The 22,101-nt window shown below is 46.9% G+C and overlaps 1 protein-coding gene across 20 annotated transcripts in view; it reads right to left on the bottom strand.

Moving 5' to 3' along the window:
• LOC135914247 (uncharacterized) overlaps positions 1–22,101 on the bottom strand; it is a 623,773-nt gene that overhangs the window by 240,379 nt on the left and 361,293 nt on the right. For 7 of the 20 annotated variants that reach the window (XM_070539896.1, XM_070539897.1, XM_070539901.1 and 4 more), the window contains one exon: positions 13,950–13,980. The exons of the other annotated variants lie outside the window; for them this stretch is intronic. In XM_070539896.1, coding sequence (XP_070395997.1) covers positions 13,950–13,980 — 31 coding nt within the window. The remainder of the gene's footprint in view (positions 1–13,949; positions 13,981–22,101) is intronic. 20 annotated transcript variants of the gene reach the window in all.

Genomic DNA, 22,101 nt, shown 5'->3' with positions numbered 1-22,101 from the left:
AAATCGCCTCGAGAGACCGACGACTGCTGAGTCCGTTGCTCCGCGCACGGGTGCGGAGTGCAGTCTCGTCAAAATAAAGCTGGGGCCATAACTAGGGCGGGCAAAAGTTTAACGTGATTGCGTTAGAACGCACGCTAGAAGAAAAGCCGGTCTGTGCCAAAATTATAAACAAAGAGCAGTTTTTCACTAACTTATTTCAGGAAAAACTTCGTTAAATCGAGTTTGGTGCCCAAGTTAATTTCGCTAACTCGGGTTGATGACACCGTTGAACCCTATTGGTATCTACAGTGGAATGGAAATTTCTTCGTTAGATCGGAAACTTCGCAAAATTGGGTTTCGTTAGACCGAGTTTTAATTGTATTTCATCACCAGCGTAGCTTTGTAGGTGTGTTTTTATACAACTTCTATTTCGTTTCATTTTGATGGACCTGCGTCGTGCAAATTCTGGGGCGTGTGCGTGTTCCTGCGTTTCATTATTTTGTGTTCCCTGTTAATGTATATCCCACTCTGCTAAAACCCCTGTACTGGTGGTTCCATCAGAAATGCATGAAGGAATAAATAAATAAATAAATAAATAAATAAATAAATAAATAAATAAATAAACGCAGTCCTGCTCATAATGCGAAGCAGTAGCGCGAAAGCTGGCGCAATATTATATCCAGCATGTCTTTCAATGCTTTGTCTGGCATTGGTTGGAGTGAACATGCGCAGATGCGCGCGGAGAAATCGCCTCTAAAAAGAGAAAAAAAAATTATCCGTTCTGCAGGCAGCGTTCACCGGCGGTAAAATGAAGGAACACGGCTACTTCTTCCTCCCTTTTCCTATCGCGCTGTTTTGTATCTCATATGCGAGCTTTATTTAAGACTATGCATGCCACTGGAAGGTTACGCGGAGCCAGGTGTCTTTGCTACGCAGGATTCGGCTGGGCGTTGCTTTCACGCGCCGCGCTACGCGCACTTCATCGGTTAGTCGAATAGCTCCGATTGTGGACACTGCCAGATGCCTGAAACACTGGAACACATGTAATAGGATTGCCCATCATATATGTCGAGGAGACGGACACAGGACAGTTTCTTAGCCAGCGTAGGCAGGAAAGCCCTGTCAGAGGGCACGGCTGTAGGCCCACGGCCCGACACTGCAACTTCGAGGCCGACAACGAAAGCGTTGTTAAAGTTGCTGCATGACACGGTACTACAGACGAGCGGCTTTGGTATAGGGTTGCTGTCTAATGTACATAAGCCATTCACTAATGCTGTTCTCTTTTTCATCAATCATGCCAATATTTTCACTCCGGTTCATTCTTCTGCAATGCAGGTCGACCTCTCTGCCTTTCCTGCAAATACAATTCATGCCGCTGTTGGTTTATAGGAATATTCTGCAGAGCGTGACATCAGCACCTCATAGCAGCCAGCGGCGTGACGGCGTGCTCCAGACGTAGTATTTTGCTCCTCTGAAGTATCGGTTGAGTGGAGTTCGCCGTTCGTGCTGTCGGAGGTAGCGTGAGCTACGTTATAAGCAATGCCGTAAAGACTAATGCACTGTGCCACTCCATCAATCTTGGCCTCGCGCAACGCCGGTCTGTTAACCGTAATGGCGGGGTCCACTTGGTGGCTGATAGATTAGAGAAAATAGCTCAGTTACGCATGAAGGAGTGGTCTCCACATCATTAGCGTCTTCCTTTTTGTTCCACCACTCTTGGAGCTGTGCCACATAAGTAGTCAGAATTTGCATAGTACACGATACTCGTGCACCAGGATATTTAACACGAAACCATAGGGGTTCGTCACATGTTGCGAGTGAGCCAAATCCTTCATTAAGTGCGTTGAAGTCACTTTGTTATGACGTGTCCCTAATCTAAGCGCGAAAGAAAAACAGTTTTTCAGTGCATATCGCGAAACAATAGTCACTGTTTCAACCTACACTCTTCAACAGAAGATATTTTGGGTCATTACTTGACATTTTCGTTGTTCTAAGTGCTGCGCAGGTTATTGATTTCTTATCAGTATAGGGCGTGCACAACCGTACAGCCTTATCGACCATTCTCAACGCCAACTCAGTTGTTTGGCATACGAGGATTTTAGTTTTTTTGCGCTAGAACGATCAATTTAATTAAATAACACTTAGGACTTCTAATATTTATAAAGTCGCTCCGGCCCAAGAGGTCGCCAATACACATATATTTTTATTCTTTTAGACAACGTTTACTTGCCTATAAAATTCAGTCATTTCGCCTTCCTCGGACCGGGTATACCACGCGGCTTATGCGCCATAAAGCTTTCAATAGCCGACCAATCGATATGCTGAAGCAATGAAATTACAATAGAGAGAGCAATGGGATAATGCAAGAGCTCGGAGGATTTCCTGAACCGAGCCGCTAGCTCCTAGCAAGCGTGCGACTTCCCCACGTCACTATAAGAAGGACTGGCGCCACCAGCGAGTGAAGAGAAAATTAAGCGTATCTTCGCGCGCAATTATGTGACACTCTTCACAGCAAAATTCTTAGTATGTTGCAGTAGAGGTCCAGGGTGAAATTAGTTAATTCACATGAGGCTCTCATTAAACGTGATTGTTATTCTAAATACGTGCTCGTAGTTTTCGCGATGAAGTTTATAGTGCGCCTTATAAATGCCGCACCCGCAGAGCTTATTTTGTCCCTGCAGCATTCTTGTCGCGCAAGGTTACGCCTATTATCTTCAGACCCATCAATCAATGAACGATCCTCAGCTTCTTTCGAAGCTCCCCGGAAAGGCTCTAATTTTAGCCAATGCGGGCTAATAGTTGCAAAATACAGTGATTATGCACTTTTGTGATCAATTCAATGTCTCGCAAGGCGCATTTATTAAGCATAAATGCGCGTTGCGTCACAACCGTATGCATATGGTCATATTATAAAGCCTAACAGTAATGATTTTCATCTGATGCCGTTTGACGTTCGATTAAAAAACAAGTTTAACTGCTTCTAGTTCAATCATTCTTGTGAGCATCTGTTTAAAGATGAGCATAAGTGCAGAAAAAGTACGTCGCTACTGTAAGTAACCACATGGTTCATCTTACGTTATCTTCACTGTCTACGTCAGTTCACCGTATTGATTTGTATAAACTACCCGTTCCTCACAAAGCCAGAAATTGACCTACCTTTAAACTTTTCCTTTGCTAAATGCAAGGAAAGCAGCAGATGCCTTCCTTATATTAAAGAAAAAGGTATTTTTGGTTATATTTGAGTACATTCCTGGCAAGAACGTAAACACCGACGTTATGATGTGGCGCTTCTCTGAAATAGCACACCTTCCAGTGGCCGTCCCCACCGAATATTCCAGGTAAGGTACTTTAGGAAGCCTTGTAAAACGACAGTACTTAAGTCTCGTTTGCAAGTCAACCATTTGTAGCAGCCGATTTTTAAAAAAACCTATTCATAGCCGTAGTCGAGCGGAGCATTTGACAGCTTTAAAGACGCAAGGATTTCTTGATCTTGTGCCTATGGCTGATCGCTGTTTCATTCACGCAAGCAAAAGGAGCAAATAATAAATTGTTAGGCGAATTTATGCACAAAATGGGAAAGCTTTGTGCTTGCAGAGAACTTCGCGGTAGCTATAGAAAAGAGCTTTGTGCTTTTCGCTGAAGTACCATGGCGCTAAACTGAATAAGCTTAACCGGAAATATAAGGAGGGAATTCTTGGTCTGAATAACAATATTCTTTTGGGGGAAGTGGAACCAAGTTATTGTCAAGTACGCTCGATTCAAAACAGCTAGAACGAATAAGAGACGACTTCTATAACTTCGTATTCCCTGAGTAATAATAGACGTCCTGCGTTTTCTTTTTCTTTAAACGTGATTTATAATATAAAAATTTATAAGAAATTTTATAAGAAGACAAGCCTTAAGCTGCAATATGATTGTGGCCTTAACCAGGCTTGCAAAACCAGCTTCGGCTTTTCTAATACCTCTGCCCCCGAGGTTCACTATAGTGAGAAACTCCAGGTATGGTACGAATCTGTTGTTGCTTCCCGTGTTTCTTATACCCGTGTCACACGGGCACATTTGAAAGGCCTTCCAGTCGACGGCCTTCGAAACGCCAGAACTCTATCGACTCAAAGGAGTTGTCGCGCTGCTACACGGCACTTTTGAAAGGCCGTTGAGTGGTTCCGGCGTTTCTCGCCAAATTGTGTGGCGTTGCGTATCTTTATTTTCGTTTTCATGTCACAAAAAGTTAAACAACATTAAAACCACTTAAAAGCACTATAATTTCTTTTATGTTTGTTTATAGATGAAAACAATTGTTTATACATTGCCTTACATGTATGTTTAGTTTTTAAGTTGTTGAGTAGCGAAACTGCGGCAACGTTTGCGTCGCTACACGTCGCTGTTGTCGAGAGTGTGTGTAGTTCGCGCATATCAAATGGCAAAAATACTTCATTGAATAATTGATAACACTCATATATAGCATTTTTAGAGCATTTTGGTTTGATTTGTTCTTTCTAACCGTGAGTTGGAGCACACTGTGAACGAGAGGGCATGTTCGCGCCGTTTCCGTTTCCGTTGCTCAAAGGCCATCGAGATTTCGATAGAGTTGTAAGGTGCTCCGTTGACTCGATAGACTATTGACTCGGCGGCCGTCGAAACCGCCCGTGTAGCAGCTCGAACTTGATCTTTGAGTAAACTGACTATCGGTTGGAACGCCTTCCAAACGCCCGTGTGACACGGGTATTAGCCTCGTAAGGCATTTAGAACGCTGACTGCTATTCAGAGCTTCAACCATGACACGGCAGTTACTGCAATTACTCACCTGATCTCTCCGGCTCCGGGGACAGTCTGGGCTGCGGAAGTCAGTACAGCCTAAGCCGTGCACAAAATAGGTTCTGCTGCCATTTGACATGTCCACAGAAACAGTGATAGCATATATGTGGGGCACCATATATTGTATTCACATGCTAAGTATCGATGGGACGAAGCAGAAACTGCAGTGGCTGCAAAGCTCTTTCTTTCCGCGCCTCGTGCGTGGTATGCTATACACCTAACAAACAAATACGAAGTACCGAACACTCGTGCTAGTTCTCGGAATACAGCTTGACCTGATGTCGTCACGAAGGCTGCGTCGACGTCTTTTACTTATTGCGACAATCGCCTACGCTACAGCTATGTATTTCGTTTGGGGAGAAAGCGCGCTGTAACAACATATAAAGGTGGAACAGATGGCGCAAGCGTTTCTACCAAATGGTTTAGTCTTCAATGTAATTATTAATAAGTGACAGGTAACGAAAAGACGCACGAAACACAAACTAACAAGGCTGGTGCACTTAACCGTATATCGAGACAAATATGCCTAGTCTGCAGCTTGGTTCACGCGTCTACCACCGTGAAAATCCTCTGCGCCACCATCACATCATCATAACGACACATTGGATCGCTTGTCTAAGAATACGGAAAATTACCCGTTGCAGAGTAAAGACCCGGAACGTCAAGCCTCGCGACGTCAAGTTGTAACGCGGAATTACGGCTCCTCGATAGAGTGAGCTAGAAGGCGCATCTCGCGGCTAAGTGGCAATAATCTCCTGATTACCAGCTACATGTTCAGTGGCCTGAAAGGGGCCATTATCATGGATCGATAAATACGTTAGTCCTCTACAGTCATCGGTGATTGCTACAGAGTGCCTGTGGGATCTCTCTTTGACGAGTAATTGTTCTCAAAGCGGAAGCGAGAGAAGTTTTCGATTCTGGTTCATCTGACTGCCTTTTCTTGCTCTTTTGACACACTCTTTATCTCTTTATTACATTGGGAGGTGTATAGACCTGTTGTAGTTACGCGCATTTCAGTTTGTGAGCTGAGTATAAAAATAATTTATTCGGAATCCAGCTGTCTCGAGGTGTCTGCTGGGGGTGATGCTATGGTGTTTTAACTCATATGTAAACTTCTTAATAGTCGCAGAATAGCGACTTACCGCAGAGGTGCACGGCAACAGCGTTAGTAGCAATGTATTTTGACGCGGAAATTAATTAGAGCCTACATAGTTAACATTTAGGTGGTCTACCATGTTCTACATAATTGGTGCTCGAAAGCGTCGGTAGTGACGTAACCGTCAACATGCAGTCATTTCAAAATTTTTCCTTGAGATAAACGTTCACACAATGCGTAAACGCTTCAAATGCATAGTAGTTGAACAAAGTATCACAAAATGTCGGTACCATCACTGTTGCTGCCGTCCATCAATGCAGTAACTTGGTAATTCCGAAAAGGTTAAAGCTTACGAACAAACAAAAACTCTCTACTGTCTCACTTGCGGTTTGATTACGAGATCGCCATCCTTTAAGTTTTAACACCCTATACGCCAGTTCCGCTGTAGCACAGCATAGCAGAATCTGCCAATCTTGAAGCCAGACATATCAGGCGACCATGGAGCAAGATGATCATGTTGTCCTGAGTGGCCGTGGCAAATACCCACAGTGGGGGAGTGGCCATGAATCGGGTGGTTAATTAGGTGTATGAAAATAATAATAATAACAAGGGAGTTAACAATTTGAGCAGAGAGAGAGCTCTCGCAGGGTCGCTGCCTTTCTTCCTCGTCATCTTCATTTTGTGTCGAGCTGCATGACGAAGACATTTCTCAGTTACCTCGAGTAAACCCTTTATTGTCTTAGGTGACTCCACTTTATGCCGTCAGATGTCCTTATCTCATCACACCACGTGATCCTCTGTCAACATCGGCTTTCTTATGTCTCCCTCTTAATATCTCTGCGGTTCTTCATTCACTATTCTTTTTCTATGCAACTTTTTTGTCTTGCAGAGCCGGTAGGTGTCGTGACCCTCCGGGTGGACGTTACCAGCTAGCTCTTTTCCTGTTCTCTGTGATTATTTTCATGTGCACAAACTCTTCCGTTGGCACCCATTCTGCTACTCTAGTAGAGTACCACTCCTCTGCTGCTGCTCTGTGTGTTACATGGTTCGTTAGTTGGTTTGCCTATGTATGGCTCATAGCCTCTATGAGAGATTGGCCAAAAGTGGGGTACGTTAGAAAGAGAATTAGCCCTACCCAACTCAACTTCGCTCTCACCTAGTATATCCTCAAACGAGAAACAGAAATCAAATTCTATCCTTCTCTCTAAATCTAAACTAGAAAATTACGGCAGATCCATCTGACTTGCTGGGACGTACAGCAAGTCAGATGGATCTCTAGAACTAAAGAACTAAGCGAAGGTTCCTTGAATTGCTTCAGTTAAATGCTATGCAAAGAGACAAGTGATGGTGATGCGTGAAAGTGTGTTTCAATTTCAGCTGACATCTTTAGCCGTGGAGAGGATGCCTTCACCCAACAGAATCACGTTCTCGTGACGCCTGCGGCAGAAAGGATGTTCCACATCCACCGCCAAGGTCTGTGAGTGGTGGCGCTGGATAACATTCCCAGGGTTCTGCTAGAAAACATAAATACCCAAGAAAGTGGATGGGGAAACGGCGCTGCGGTAGCTCAATTGGTAGAGCATCGCACGCGAAATGCGAAAGGTTGTGGGATCGTTACCCACCTGTGGCAAGTTGTTTTTTTCATCCACTTTCATTTTAATTAATTTATGGTTGCTTTATTTCATTTATTAGGCACAAGTAATTTCGCCTATGTTGTCCTTGGTGTCCGTGGTGTTTGTTAGCTTCTTATGATATTCTTTAGCCGTGGTACACTTTTTTGGGAGACAAGCCGATACGCCCGCGCAGCGAGACATCGACGCCGCCAAATCTAGAGGAAGAGAAAAGATGATGAACCTAAGCCTACATGTTGCACCTGGCCGACCTATAATGCGATAGCATTATCACATTTATCAGGATTGCACTGCCTCTGTAGGACGGGCTTGCGTTATACAAACCGCATAAAGACCTTGCGAATACACATATATAGCACTGGCGTGATCATCGGCGCGCGATATAACCAATTTTATGGCACAGGCTCAGATATCGGCACAGTTTTGATTACACCGCATGTGTTGTTTCCTCCGTCTGTCCCTGTTTTATGCACTTCACTCTCAAAATTGATTACACTAGGTGCAGTTTACTCGGGAAGAAACGAAATATCGATCGGCGACGCCAAACCCCATTGACGTAGGTAAAGAAAAGCTTCCAATTAATATCGGCGACCTGCATTTGATGCCAATCCCGCTCTGTCCTTCTTCCTGTATCTTAATATTCTTCCTCTATCCTCTACTGTTCCAACGCCAATTGCGTGGTCCTTAGCTCGTGCTCAATTTCCAGTGTAATCCCCGAAATCCCTACCCTACATAGGTTGCGCTGGTTATATATCTTTCTTATGAAAAATATCAGTAAGCCATTTTGATGAATCGACTGAGTCACACAATTTAATGCAATGGTCACTTGTTTCAGTACTTTAAAGGTCAAGACGGCATTACATATGGAGGGGGGATATCTATACAATCTTGAGGTAGAACAAGGTTAGAATTGCCAAGGAATAAGAAATCATAATTGCAATAATTAGTCCAATATTATATTAAAACTCTCAACCTACTTAAGCTCCTTTGTGTCTATGTATCTCGCCTCTTTACGCCACTACTAAAAAAAATTGATCAAATTTAACCTGTGCAGGGTATATTTGAGCCTGCATCCAACAAAGCCTGCGTTGTAGGCGCAAGCATACAAGCGCGACGCTTTAGCGCTGTGCCACGAATGCCTCCGGGCAGCGAGGGATCAATTGTCAGCGTTGGTATACATCGTCGTGCCACCGCTGGCATCTCGGAGGCTACGAAAAAGATTTGGGACCCAGCGCGTGCCGCTAGATAACACAGCGTGTCCGGGGTCAAGCGCGGGAAAGGAGCCCGGCTGCAGCACAGCGCTCATACATGACGCGTCACGGTGGCCGCTCGAGTTGTTCACGATTGTCAATAAAACATTCACATACTTCAGGTTCTGCTATACTTTTGCCGTCAAATTGCCCGTACGCTTGTGTATTCAGCACTGCTTTGCGTCGCTACACATTGCTTGATTACAAATCATATCAACGACGACAGTCATCGTGAGATGGGGTCTGTCGGAATTCCTTCGTTCGTATGAGCATTTTCTCGTATTGATTGCCTAAACTGTCGCCGTGGTGCTTCGAAAGTAGGAACAAGATTATGGCATGCCTACCCAGACTTTATCGAATTGCGCGACATTCCCGTTTTGTTCTGGCTTGTCTGATGTGCCCTGGTAATAAGCGGAGGAGCCATCAAACACTGCTGTGAACACGCGTCGGCGTCGTTTATGTTTGTTGCAATCACCGCCGCGTTCTTTATGGGGTCGCCCCGTCTGCGTTATCGGGAGCAGCGCAGTACTTCCGGAGGGAACGATATAAAGTGAATGCGATTTTTCCATGGCTACTTAAAGGAGCACTTCTCTCAACCTCCGGCTCACAATGGCTCCTTCGCTGGCTTTGGAAGAAAAAAAAAAAAACAAAAAAAAAAAACAAAAAAAACAAAAAAAAACAAAATGAAAACGCGAGCAGGCGGTATTAACGTGCGGAAGCCATTAAAAATTAAATTATTGGGTTTTACGTGCCAAAACCATTTTCTGATTATGAGGCACGCCGTAGTGGAGGACTCCGGAAATTTCGACCACCTGGGGTTCTTTAACGTGCACCTAAACCTAAGTACACGGGTGTTATGCGGAAGCCATTTCGCGATACGAACTTAATAAGCACTGTGCAACACATACTTCGACAAAAACAACTTGGGCCCCTGGGTAAACCACTCGGTGTGTGATGGTTCTTGCCCAATCCTCGAATATAATGGGTATGTGTGACTTGGTATCGGTGGCCCGAATGTGCAAGCAGGACGAGAGGCAAAAAAAAAGAAAAAGAAGACTTGAAGTAGGCAACAGAAATTGGAAAGCGAATTGATCTCAACAATAGAAGAAGCCGAGTGCAAAGAATGAATTTATGTGAACAAAATGGGACCGAAGCGTGCATGTGGGGGACAAGAAGAAGAGGTTGACAAGTGCGGACGTGTGTCACATCGGCTTCCGCTTCTTCAACTGGTTTCGTCCGGTCTTTCGCACTGGACCTCGGAAAGCGATGCGATTTCAGAATCAGCACTTTGCAAGGAACCTGTGGATACTAAACATTTGGCGGTGGGTGGACTTTGTTGAATTTTGCGCGACTTTGACTGTCAGTCACTTTGTGGACGCGCTAACCTTAACGCGCTGACTTTCTGGGACGCGTCGAGTACGGGTCTGCTTAGGCTTCGCTCGTAAATGTGGCAGGTTTGTGGGGCATGCACGCGCTTTGCATCTTTCCTGGCCCTATTCTTTGTTCCCATTCATCATGCCTCGGCCCATCACCGTCGAAGGTATGGAGATTAATCCGGAGGAACTTAACAGTTCCGGGTGGGTGACGCCGTTCACGAAGGGACACAAGAAGAAAGCGCATTTGTCGCGCATGTAACAGTCTGCTGCTCATTTGAATATCGCGGCGAATGGACGCTTCAACGCGAACTGCGCCGCGAAAACACAGCGCAGCGCGGACTCTGTACCCGTCGCAGATGGCTTTCAAGATACAGCGTGCTGGCCGGGCGCACGCGGCCTCCCAGGCCGCCTGGAGTAGAGCCTCCCCCGTCCTTACCCTCCCCCCGAAGCATTGTGCGCGACGGAAGGTGGCGCCCTTCGTCCCCGTTTTCCTGCGCTGCGTGTTCAGGATTGAGCCGCGATCGCTGTCTCATTCTCGCATGCTTCCACTCGCACATACAGCATACCACGGGCGGCGACGATGCTATCGTCCTCGGAATTTGTACAATAATAATAATATTTGGGGTTTTACGTGCCAAAACCACTTTCTGATTATGAGGCACGCCGTAGTGGAGGACTCCGGAAATTTTGACTACCTGGGGTTCTTTAACGTGCACCTAAATCTAAGCACACGGGTGTTTTCGCATTTCGCCCCCATCGAAATGCGGCCGCCGTGGCCGGGATTCGATCCCGCGACCTCGTGCTCAGCAGCCAAACACCATAGCCACTGAACAACCACGGCGGGTTCGGAATTTGTACAGATCACGGCGACGGCAGAAATGCGCCTAAAGTGTTCATATAATTGCTATCGCAATAAAAAAATCTGAAGCTTTTCTTAAATTATAACCAATTCGCCGAATATTTTTTTGTTAATTTTTCGTGTAGTTTAAGCCCCGATTAATTCATCGGGTCTGACTTCCCAAAGCAACACTGCGGCTACTAGCGAGGTTGCAGTTGGTGACTCAATATTAATTTTCATGACCTGAGGCTCTGCAATGTGCGCCTGAATTTAGGTACTCAAGTGTTAAGGCATTTTGGCGCCATCGGAACCCATCCGCCGCAGCGGGCAATCGAACCTACGACCTCTTGTTCAGCAGCATAATGCCATAGCCACTGCGCCACCGGGACGGCCAGCTTAAGTTTTGTCGAGCACTATGTAACATTCCATGGTCACCTAGGCAACGGAATAAGAAACCGCAAGCAACACCGTGAGATAGACCCACGCACAATGCCTATGCCGCGGCAGGGTTCGCGGACGCAACGAAGGCAGCCGCCCGACGACCTCGAGTTTCACGTCTCTTGAGCACGAATCTCATCTCACATCCCCTCACTCCATTCTCGGCGCCTAATCCGACCATGATATTAGGCGCTGCGGGAAGTACTCATCCCTGCTTTCGCTTTCGGAAGCGAGGCGCCAATCGAACTGCACGAAGAAGGGGGGGACAAGACGAAACCGCTATTCAGGAATACAAGTGAAAGTGCTCAGTCGAAGTAAATCCAAGCTACGCCTTCCTAAACATGAATACGATCCAATAAATATTACAAAAAAAGGAACAGTTTAGGATCCACTCCGGTTAGGATCGCTGTCGTACTAAGCACAAGCCACTACGGTTCTTTTCATCATCGAAAATGTCTCGGTTCGTAATCCGTAGCTGGGGTGCGGTGGCAGGTACAAAGGACTGTACGCTTCTAGTCGGTTCCATTTTAGTCCGCGAGAGCGGCGGTCGGCAGGAGTGCCGGACGCAGCTTACTTCCCGTTGAAATGGACTTCGTCTCGACGCTAACGTCGAGATTTTCGGACGCTAAATCGCAGCCGCATAGAAGGAGCAGCAAACTTCCAAACGCAATCATCCCACTCAGAGATTTGTGCAGTCGTGTTTGATTCCAAATTCAACTCTCTTTTTCTTCTTATATTTTTAATGTCCATTCCCCTTCACACCGCGCACAATAATGAAGAAGACCTTTTTTCTGGTTAATCTCCCTGCTTTTCCCCGGTTTAAATCTAGTTCTTCACGATCAGACACGTCCACCAAGCTACTATGCAAAACACATACGCGGAAGCAACGAGCTCTGGCAAAATGTAAATATACTATTTAATCCAAGATTTCACAGATGCCTACCCAAACACGATAAGCATCGTGCAACGTCTCAAATTATTGAACACCTTTGAATGATCGTATTCCAATTCTTTTTTCTTTTTCTTTTACGCTTCTTCTGCACTACACACACAATATAACCCAAGAAAAAGGTGAAGGGTTTGACGAATAAATCCGCGCGGCTATTAAAACAACTAAAGAGATGGTAAGAAAGTAACAAAAACAAAAGAGTAATAAATGCAAAAAAGAGCAAGGAGGGATAATTGTCTAGGTTTTATTTTGTTCGTATTTATTGTTTTCACGGCACACATTTTTATTCATCCACAGAGTTTGCTTGATCTATGGAGCGGTCTTGAACGAATGCATGAAAACTCGTCATTTGAAACGGGTTGCTTATTCGGCATAAAGCGGGCAGGGGCTCAGTTAAAGGGATCCCATGCGGCGCTAGGTGCCCGCCTCACGTCGAAAATCCTTCTTCAAAGTGACTGAAGTGTGTGAACGCTCGTGACGGCTAGAAAACATTACTCCACGAGTAATGCTTTGCTTTGCTTTCATTACTTTGCTTTTTATTATTTGTAGTTGGCCATCACCCCTTCCCCGAGTGTAAGTTAGACAACGGGATACGGCCTTGGTTAACCTCTCTGCCTATCGCTCTTCGCCTGGTTCCCTTCTGGAAGAGCAGCGCGTGTAGCGGGCTCGGTTGTCGTTGGTTGGGATGATGCCGTCTTCAAAGGAGGCGACGTATGATTGCAGGTATTCTTGCGAGTACAGTTCTATCACATGCGCCTTACGTTAGGAAGACCACCCATTGTGCGCTTGTGAAATGCTACACTGAATCCATAGATATTCGCTTCTAATCGTGTGCTTCGTCGATAGTCTTCACTGTCGGCGGCCACGCTAGGCTGGCGTCTCGCGCGTTTTAGCTGCCGACTATTTTCAGTCACTGCCTGACACAAAACAGTGGACTTCCTGTGCGGCTAAAGGGGACATTTGAAATGTCCTTAGTAATCGTTGTCGGTGTCACTTGGTGGGGCAAGTGATACCATATGCCCATATATTCGATAGCTGGCGTATCAAGAAATGAAGACGTAAATCTGGGCTTCGTCCTCCCGCTGCCTGTTTCTGTGCCTCCACCCGCGTGTTTCTTCACAGAAAGCGAGCTTCGCAAGCGTGAACCTACTCGCCTCAAGAAACCGTAGTGAACCCCAGATTACGCGAGGCAGAGGTCACAAGGCGTGTAGTTGTCGCTATAAGCGCTGTCCACATAAGTCTGGCATACTTTGGGCCCACCGATCAGATCAGGCAGTAGGTCTGTCTCTCAGGCAGTCGCAACAGATTCCACCTTCCAAAAAATTACGTGAACTTTTCAATTGAAAATGTCTAAAAATGCTAAGACAGTGACGCGAATCACCATCGAGACAATCACCACCAACGCCAACCATTATCCCCGCCATCTGACTTCCTCAAAAATCTCAAATAATTTTTACTGTTCAACGACCACCATAATCAATTGTATAGGCGCCATATACACAGGCCCATCGCATACCACCTTTGAGTAGGCCTTCTCTCCTTGGGACCCAATTTGTAATTGTTCACATCATACTCACATAATACTTCTAGATGGAGCCTGTGAGGTATCTGTAAATAAAAATAAATAAATACCACGTGACCAATTTGCCACACTTCACAGACATGCACCTCTTCCCATTTGACACTCTCGATGTTAACGCAATTAAAGAACTGAAACGGCGATCTTTAGCGATGCCTCTCCACTCCACAGGAAATGCCGGAAGGCCAATCCAGACTTATGAGAACGGTTGCACCGAATGTAGTCGCATGTTACATTTCACCCTTATCAGTAAATGTATGTGGGTTTCCAGAGCAGTTGTATTTGCGCAAACGTCCCTGGGCTCCAATTTCATGAATTCAAGTCATACTTTGTGCGGAAGTGGTGCATGCGGGGCCCATCGCGTACACAGGCCCATCGCATACCACCTTTGAGTACGCCTTCTCTCCTTGGGACCCAATTTGTAATTGTTGCACTTTGGTCACCTGTGCGAAATGATAAATTTGACATGTTTCTTCTTGCGTTCAACAACAATATCACCCCAGTTACTCAATCAGATATTCTACCGAGAATAGATGTGTCCTGGAAGTGATGGGCTTCGAATTTGTTTTAAGAAGGACTTTATTGTCGCACACGAAAATTTATGCGTGTGGCTCTTTCTCTGTGATTGCACTTAGCATTTATCTGCACAGCAGTTCCGTGGTGTTTGCATTTAAGAACTGGCAAGTTAACTTAAGTGGTAACTTAACTACCTCAAGATAACAAAAGTTTCATGTCCCTATGTAAAGAACTATTTCGAGAACGCCATATATATATACATGAAGTTATTGCCGATTTAGCAGCAAAAGCGAGAAAAAAGTGAAACAACTAGCCGCAAGTGGGATACGAACATGGAACCTGTTCTGTAAAGACGTGGGCTCGTATCCCACCTGCGGCCACTTGTTTTTTATCCACTTGCATTTCCATTTATTTTATAATTTCTTTACTTAAATGATGAACTAGAAGTAATTTTATCGTGATCTCTTTGGTGTCATTGTTGGTTGGCTTCTCTTAATCTGACTAATAAAAATCGGCCACTGGGTTTTCTTTCTTCTCGTCCATTACGTAGCGAGGGTCTAGAATCCGGTAGCGTTGACGCCTTCGGGTAGCAGGTGTGGCCTTATTGGCCAGTTGCCGCCACCCAAAACGTCATGGCTGTCAGTGGCGGCGCTGGTAAACACTCCCCGGGTTGAATCTAGTAGACAGGCATAAATACCCCAGAAAGTGGATCAGAAAGCGGCGCCACGTTAGCTCAATTGGTAAGAGCGTCGCACGCGTAATGTGAAGACATTGGCACGTATCCCATCAGCGGCTTGCTGTTTCTAGAGCGCACCTCCTGGGCGCCCGTTCCTACGGGGAGAGTAGGTGTCGGCGTCTGCGGCATAACGGAGCCAACAAGCACAGCGAAAGATGTAAGCGAACGTGAAGCGAAGCGCGGAATGAAAGACTCGAGGAGGCAAGCGGAGAGCAGAGAGAGGGAGAGAAGTGGTTCTTGTAGGGAAAGGAGGAAAGGAGAGCGTAGTGCGGTGACGATGCCAACGAGATGGCGCCATTTAGCACGCGTCGTCTAGGAGGTCTGCCGGTGGCCGCTGCTGTGAATCGCGCCCACGCGTTACCGAAGCGCTGACTCTCGCGGTCTCCAGATTAGCGACGCAGTCGGGCCGCACTTCGCTCCTTTGCAATGAGCCGCACGATATAGATTGTGCGTGCAGCCAGTATTGAGCTACGTCAAACTCTTGCCTTTGCTTCGTGTTGTCGACAAATTCGACTTCGCCCTACCATCTGCTAGCCGCCTGGTTAGCCCAGATGGTAGAGTGGCTGCCCCGGAAAGGCGGTGGTCCCGGGTTCGAGTCCCGGACCAGGACGAATTTTTCTTCAACCATGAGGCTTTTCTTTCGAGGAACCCGTATGGGTTTCCTTTGTTGCAATTGCTACGAACAGGTAGATGTCTCATTTTCCCTTTATTCATTACTTCTCTCCGCCTTGCGGGTTTCCGCAGAACTACTACGTCAATCACGTGAAGCACTTCTCACGTTAACGATACGATAAACAGAAGCTCATGTTCATGCATGTGGCGATGACCCGTACTCCGTTTCTTTTACTTTATTATTTTTTAATGTTTGCAGAGACTGAAACGGGACAGTAATTTAATCTGGTTGTCCTTAGACAGATCTGAGCAGTGAAGACTGGAGGAGGAGGAATAAACTTTTATTGTAGAACCAGCACTTTATGATGGCCGGGCCTACGCCTCCCACGAAGGGACGTCGAGGGCTTGCCTCGCCGCCGCCTCGCGGGCGTGCTGGATCGCCCAGGTTTGGTCGTCGAGGGTGGAGCTCCGCAGAGCCTCATGCAACCTCGACGAGAGAGTCGTGGTGTTAGTCTGTGCGTACTGTGCTGGGCACTCCCATAGCATATGCGAAAGCGTAGCCGGGTGAATTCCACAGCACCGGCAGTTGGGGGTAGTGTAGAGGTCCGGAAATATAAGGCGCGGTTGACTAGGCCTCGCGCAATGGAGTGGGTGACCTCGTTGAGATTGGGGAGGTGTGGGTGGACAGGGCCCGCATGGGCCGGGATCCATGTTAGGGAGATTATGCTGTCTTTAGAGTGTGGTGCCTGGCAGAGGATGCGAAGAGCTTGGGGACAAATACGCCCTTTGCTGAAGTTAGTAACGGCTGAGCGAGAGTCACACACTATGGTGTGACAGGTGGGATCTAAAGTGGCCAGGGCGATGGCCACTTCTTCAGCCGTCTCTGCAGTGGGGGTAGTGACGCTGCAGGCATGGTGTAGGGCTCCATCGCGTGTGGCAACGGCCACAAATCGTGTGCCATGGGAGTATCGGGCTGCATCAACAAATGTGACGCCAGGTACGTTGGCAAGGGCTTTTATGATAGCTCCGGCCCGAGCTTGGCGCCTGGCCCTGTTATATTCAGGGTGCATATTCCTAGGGATAGGGTCTATGTAGATCCAGCTACGGATGTCGGTCGGGATCGGTTGTTTGGGGCCCTGTTGCTGATGGTAGGTGAAGCCAAGAGTGGACAGAATAAAGCGCCCCGTTTCAGTATGGGTGAGCCGTTCAAGCTGAGAGCGTTGTTGGGCTTCAATGAGTTCGGAAAGGTTGTTGTGAACTCCCAGTTGGTTGAAGAGTTCAGTGCTGGTGCAATGTGGGAGACCAAGTGCTTGCTTGTAGACCCCTCGTATGAGGGTGTCGAGCTTGTTCTGCTCAGCCCGGTACCAGTTGAGGTACGCAGCAACGTAGGTGATGTGGCATATGACAAAGGATTGGACGAGTGGGAGAAGGCTTTCTTCTTTGAGTCCTCCTCGACGGTTAGATATACGTTTAAGAAGTCGTAGGGTGTTTTGAGATTGGGCACAGATCTTGTTGAGAGCCAAGGCGTTGGAGCCGTTGGTAGAGATGGTGAGACAGAGAACCCGGATACTAGGGACGTTTGGGATAGGACTGCCATCTTGAAGGCGTAGGGTGATGGCGTCACAGGGTCGGTGATCAGATTGGTGTTTGGGAGGGCGACCCCGCTGAATGGGCTTGTATAGCAGAAGCTCCGATTTAGCCGGCGAACAGCGCAGTCCAGTCCCTTGGAGATAGGCTTCAACGGTGTCAATCGCCGTTTGGAGGGCTGATTCCACTTGACCATCACTGCCTCGGTACGACCAGATGGTGATGTCGTCGGCGTAGATGGTATGGTTGATATTGTCGACTTGCTGTAGCTGCTTGGCAAGGCCAATCATGACTAAGTTAAAGAGCATGGGAGAGATAACGGAACCTTGCGGGGTGCCTTTGCTGCCAAGGGGAAGCTGGTCTGATCGTAAATCCCCGGCCGAGAGGGTAGCCGTGCGATTGGAGAGAAAGTCACGGATGTAATTGTAGGCTCGCTCTCCCAGCTGGAGGTTGGAGACCTGATCAAGGATAGCTGAATGGGAAATGTTATCAAAGGCTTGAGTAAGGTCGAGTCCGAGAATGGCTTTCATGTTACGAGAACGATCGTTGAGCACTTGATGTTTGAGCTGCAACATAGCGTCTTGAGTAGAAAGGTGAGGGCGAAATCCAATGATGGTGTGAGGATAGAGAGAGTTGTCCTCGAGGTGACTGTTGATGCGTGCTAAGAAGGCGTGTTCCATCACCTTGGCTACGCATGAAGTGAGGGAGATGGGCCTTAAGTTATTGAGGCTAGATGGTTTGCCAGGCTTTGGGATTAAGATAACGTTGGCAGTCTTCCAGGCGGCTGGAAGGGCACCACTGCGCCAGCAATCGTTGATGTAGTCAGTCAGATGGGACACGGACTCGTCATCGAGATTGCGAAGGCTTTTGTTAGTGACCCCGTCTGGCCCTGGAGCAGAACGACCGTTAAGCTTGCGTAGAGCGGCGTGTATTTCAGATACGCTGAAATCGGCGTCTAGTGTAGGGTTGGGGCTACCGATGTAATTGCTGTGTGGACTGACTTGTCCCCTGGAGATATATCTGGTGCAGAGGTAGTCAAGCACCTGTTGTGGACCTTGCTTAAGGGTCTCCGTATAAAGGAGCTTCTGCAGCCGATCCTGTTGGGTGGTGCGGGTGGTGGTATTATCAAGCAGATGTTTGAGGAGTTGCCACGAGGAAGGGCGATGAAGTTGTCCATCCACCGTGTTACACAGCTCAGTCCATTGTTGCCGGCTGAGGATTTGACAATGTTCCTCGATGGCTGTGTTCAGTTTCGAGATCTTGCTTCTGAGGCGACGGTTTAGGCGCTGCCCCTTCCATCGAGCTAGGATGGAGGCTTTAGCCTCCAGAAGATGAGCGAGGCGGCTGGCTATCCATGCGTTCAACTGAGGCATCTGTAGTTACCACCCGAGTGGCCGTTTGAACATCAGTGCGTAGAGCTTGCATCCAGGTGTTAATGTCGGTAATGCCTTCTGCTCAATTTGTTGCTCAACAACAGAGTGTTACGATGATTCAGCGTACAGGCTGGAAGATACCGACAACCGTGTTATTCTCAGTGCCGTGTGCTACAGCGAGCATGTGCCCCCCTCCCCCCAAATTTTTGTGTACCAGGGTACCTAGGAGAAAATGACGTGTGACCTGTGCACCCCCTCCCCCACTGTTCCCCTTCTCCGGTCAAGTGCGAACAAAAAAAAAAACATCGTTAATACTCGGGGCGCGTAAGCAGGCATGTTCGTACCTTCTTTATTTAGTTTTGGTATTTGGCTGGCTTTCTTTAGGACGCAAGGAAATGATTACGTAACAAGTAGGGAGTTCAAAGCTGATGAATTATATGTTTTCTAAGCCACTCTATAACATTCTTACAGGACGCTTTGCACGAAAATCGTTATTTGCTATGTTCGTTATTTTGTTTTACTTAATTATGCAATTAAGCAGAATACAGAATAGAGTGCAACATGCCCCACAAAAATACCAAGAACAGGCATTTGATCGCATACGCCAGTGGCTCCATATTATTAAGCATTAGCTAAAATTAGCTGGTACATTTTGTATCGACCAGAGCTTGCAATGATTATACAAGTTACAACTTGCTAAATTGCGTTACTGATGGGCCGAGGCAAAGAAACACGTAAAACAGTCCAAGCGTCGTGTTTTTTCCACTTGTTTCTTCATCTAGGTCTCGTCAGTAGCGCGCTTTAGGAAGTTAACATGTATTACCGGCTCGCTAAAATTCACACCCTGCATGTAAAGCCTATATTGGTGGCAACTATATTCTGCCGGGGACTGTAGGGAAACTGGCGGAACAGGGGACAGCTGCGATAGTGCTCAGTTTTTTTGTGCACGCTTGCTGTCCGTATTTGCTCGTCGTGGTTGTCTCGTCCGCTACCTCTTCTTCAAACCCGACGTCTCTATGCGGACTCCGCCAACAAGTGCCGAAGAGAGTGTAGATTAACAACGTCTATACTGTAAACCTTGGTGCGAGATGAAATATTGGGGGCTTGCATTTGCAAAAGTGATTTTACGCTAGAAACGCTCGTGGGAGCAAGTGCTAGCCAATAGTAATGATGGACACATCATTACCGAAGGCTACTCGCCAACGGGTAAGATCATTTATGAACAAAAAAGCTTGATGAATTCGGCCTTGGTCTGCAGCGACACCCAGGAGGGGTAAGCGAAAAGTGCAGCACATATTCCGCAAGGCTTCACTAATGATCGAACAATCAAACGAATCTTCATTTTCGCGAAAGGTTTATTGTATAGCTAATTTTGTTGCACTCTAATAATTCCACGTTTCTTTTGCATTCACTACTGAAAATTGTTTTGTATTTTTGCTAGCGCTTACTATAAAACCCAGCAAGAATTATTTACATCGCCACAAACACCCCTGCCCTTCGAATGTCTATCCTAGCGACACCTGTCTTTAAACAGAACATGGTTTCGACGAAAGAAAACAAACCAGTTGTCAAGACCGTGAGCGCTATAACGTAAAACGTTTCTAATTTTTTTATATTGCAATTCTGCAATCAGCTCTCCATGGTTGGTTGAAAAATGTCTGGGCCACCCCTACTTCGCCTGCCTGTCACGCGACGTCACGAAAACTTGGATAGCTCCCCCTCTGATATGACGTGTACACATTGATTACGTATGAGTAGACTGAACAAAAGAAAAATAATTATTCCTGATTCGACGCCGTTTCGCCATTAGCCCTCTGCTTTTGGTCAAAAGTTTTCGGGCTGCGCCCACTTCAGGTGTGTGCCACGCGATATCAAAAACGCTAAAGCTCACCGCGTCAAAGTGAACACGTTAAAGCTGCAATAATATGCCGAACAAAACTGAATTTTTTGGTGGATAGCTGGAGATTTCCCGGTTCCGAAAGGAATAAAAGATGGCTGCCCACCAATCACTCAGATACTGGCTACACGGAGCTGACGTAAAGCACGGATTTATTTGCGTTTAATAATTTTTTTTTATGTGGCAGCATAACGTTATCGAACCATTTCGGTACGTATATGACATCGCTCTGCCAATTAATTCTTTGCTGAGGATCCGGTTTAGCGGCATTTTTAGCTTTCCATTGCACGCCACCATGATTTTCGACCAGCCACCGCAAGCTAAGCGAAGCGGACAAATAGCAGAAGCCGGTACTGCCCTTCTCATCCAGTTATCTATCTTCACTGCGCTGACTCAGCCCCGTCAAAACCCTTTCCACTTGAGCATGCTCCTCGCCTCTTGTCAATTAGATAAGAAAAACTGCTCAATGCGGCCAATATTATTCGCTGTGAAAGCAAACAAAAGGGACATTCTACGATTCATTGGGCTTTTAAAACAAAGCTGCGGGTCACCGCCCGATGTTTGCGTCGGAGGTAACGTAATTTGGTGTCAGGAGATTAGAATAAAAACAGATTGCGATAGTTCGGCGTTGTAGGGCCCTTGGTCCCATATTTAGGAAACGCATGCACTTACGCTAGAATTATTCGTATGAGCGAATTCCGGCCCGTCACGATGTTGGACATAAAATTAGCGAAGGCGGCCGGCCAATTGCAAACATTACTGACGAACGAAAATCTTTGTGGATTCAGCTCCTGGGGTTTTCTGCAGTGCCAGGAATGTTCGGAAAAGCTCTATGCCTGTGGATTGCCTTCCTCGTAGACAATGACTCAAAGGGGCACAAGTTGGAGCGAATGCGTAGCTCTGCCTGGGCAGTGCGACACACACACACACACACACACACACACACACACACACACACACACACACACACACACACGCACGCACGCACGCACGCACGCACGCACGCACGCACGCACGCACGCACGCACGCACGCACGCACGCACGCACGCACACACACACACACACACACACACACACACACACACACACACACACACACACACACACACACACACACACACACACACACACACACACACACACACACACACACACACACACACACACACACACACACACGTAAAGAGCTAGCCGAAGCAATTAGGACATGCACTGTACAGGACAGCGCATCTGTCCTCTCCATTTCCTTCGTCTCTCTTATTTTTCTGTCTGATGTCGCACTGCTATAAGTATACTATAAGTTGATCAGCGTCTGGTGACACACCCTTGCCAACAACGTACGAGCTTTGGTCAGGCGGAATAGTTGCCGGTCGTGCATGCCAGGCTAACCCCGCCTGTCGCAGCATCACTGCCATCAAACCACAAAGT

Source organism: Dermacentor albipictus, chromosome 6 (genome assembly GCF_038994185.2).
Source record: "Dermacentor albipictus isolate Rhodes 1998 colony chromosome 6, USDA_Dalb.pri_finalv2, whole genome shotgun sequence".
Taxonomy (NCBI): Eukaryota; Metazoa; Arthropoda; class Arachnida; order Ixodida; family Ixodidae; genus Dermacentor; species Dermacentor albipictus.
This window is presented reverse-complemented; position numbering and strand designations above follow the sequence as displayed.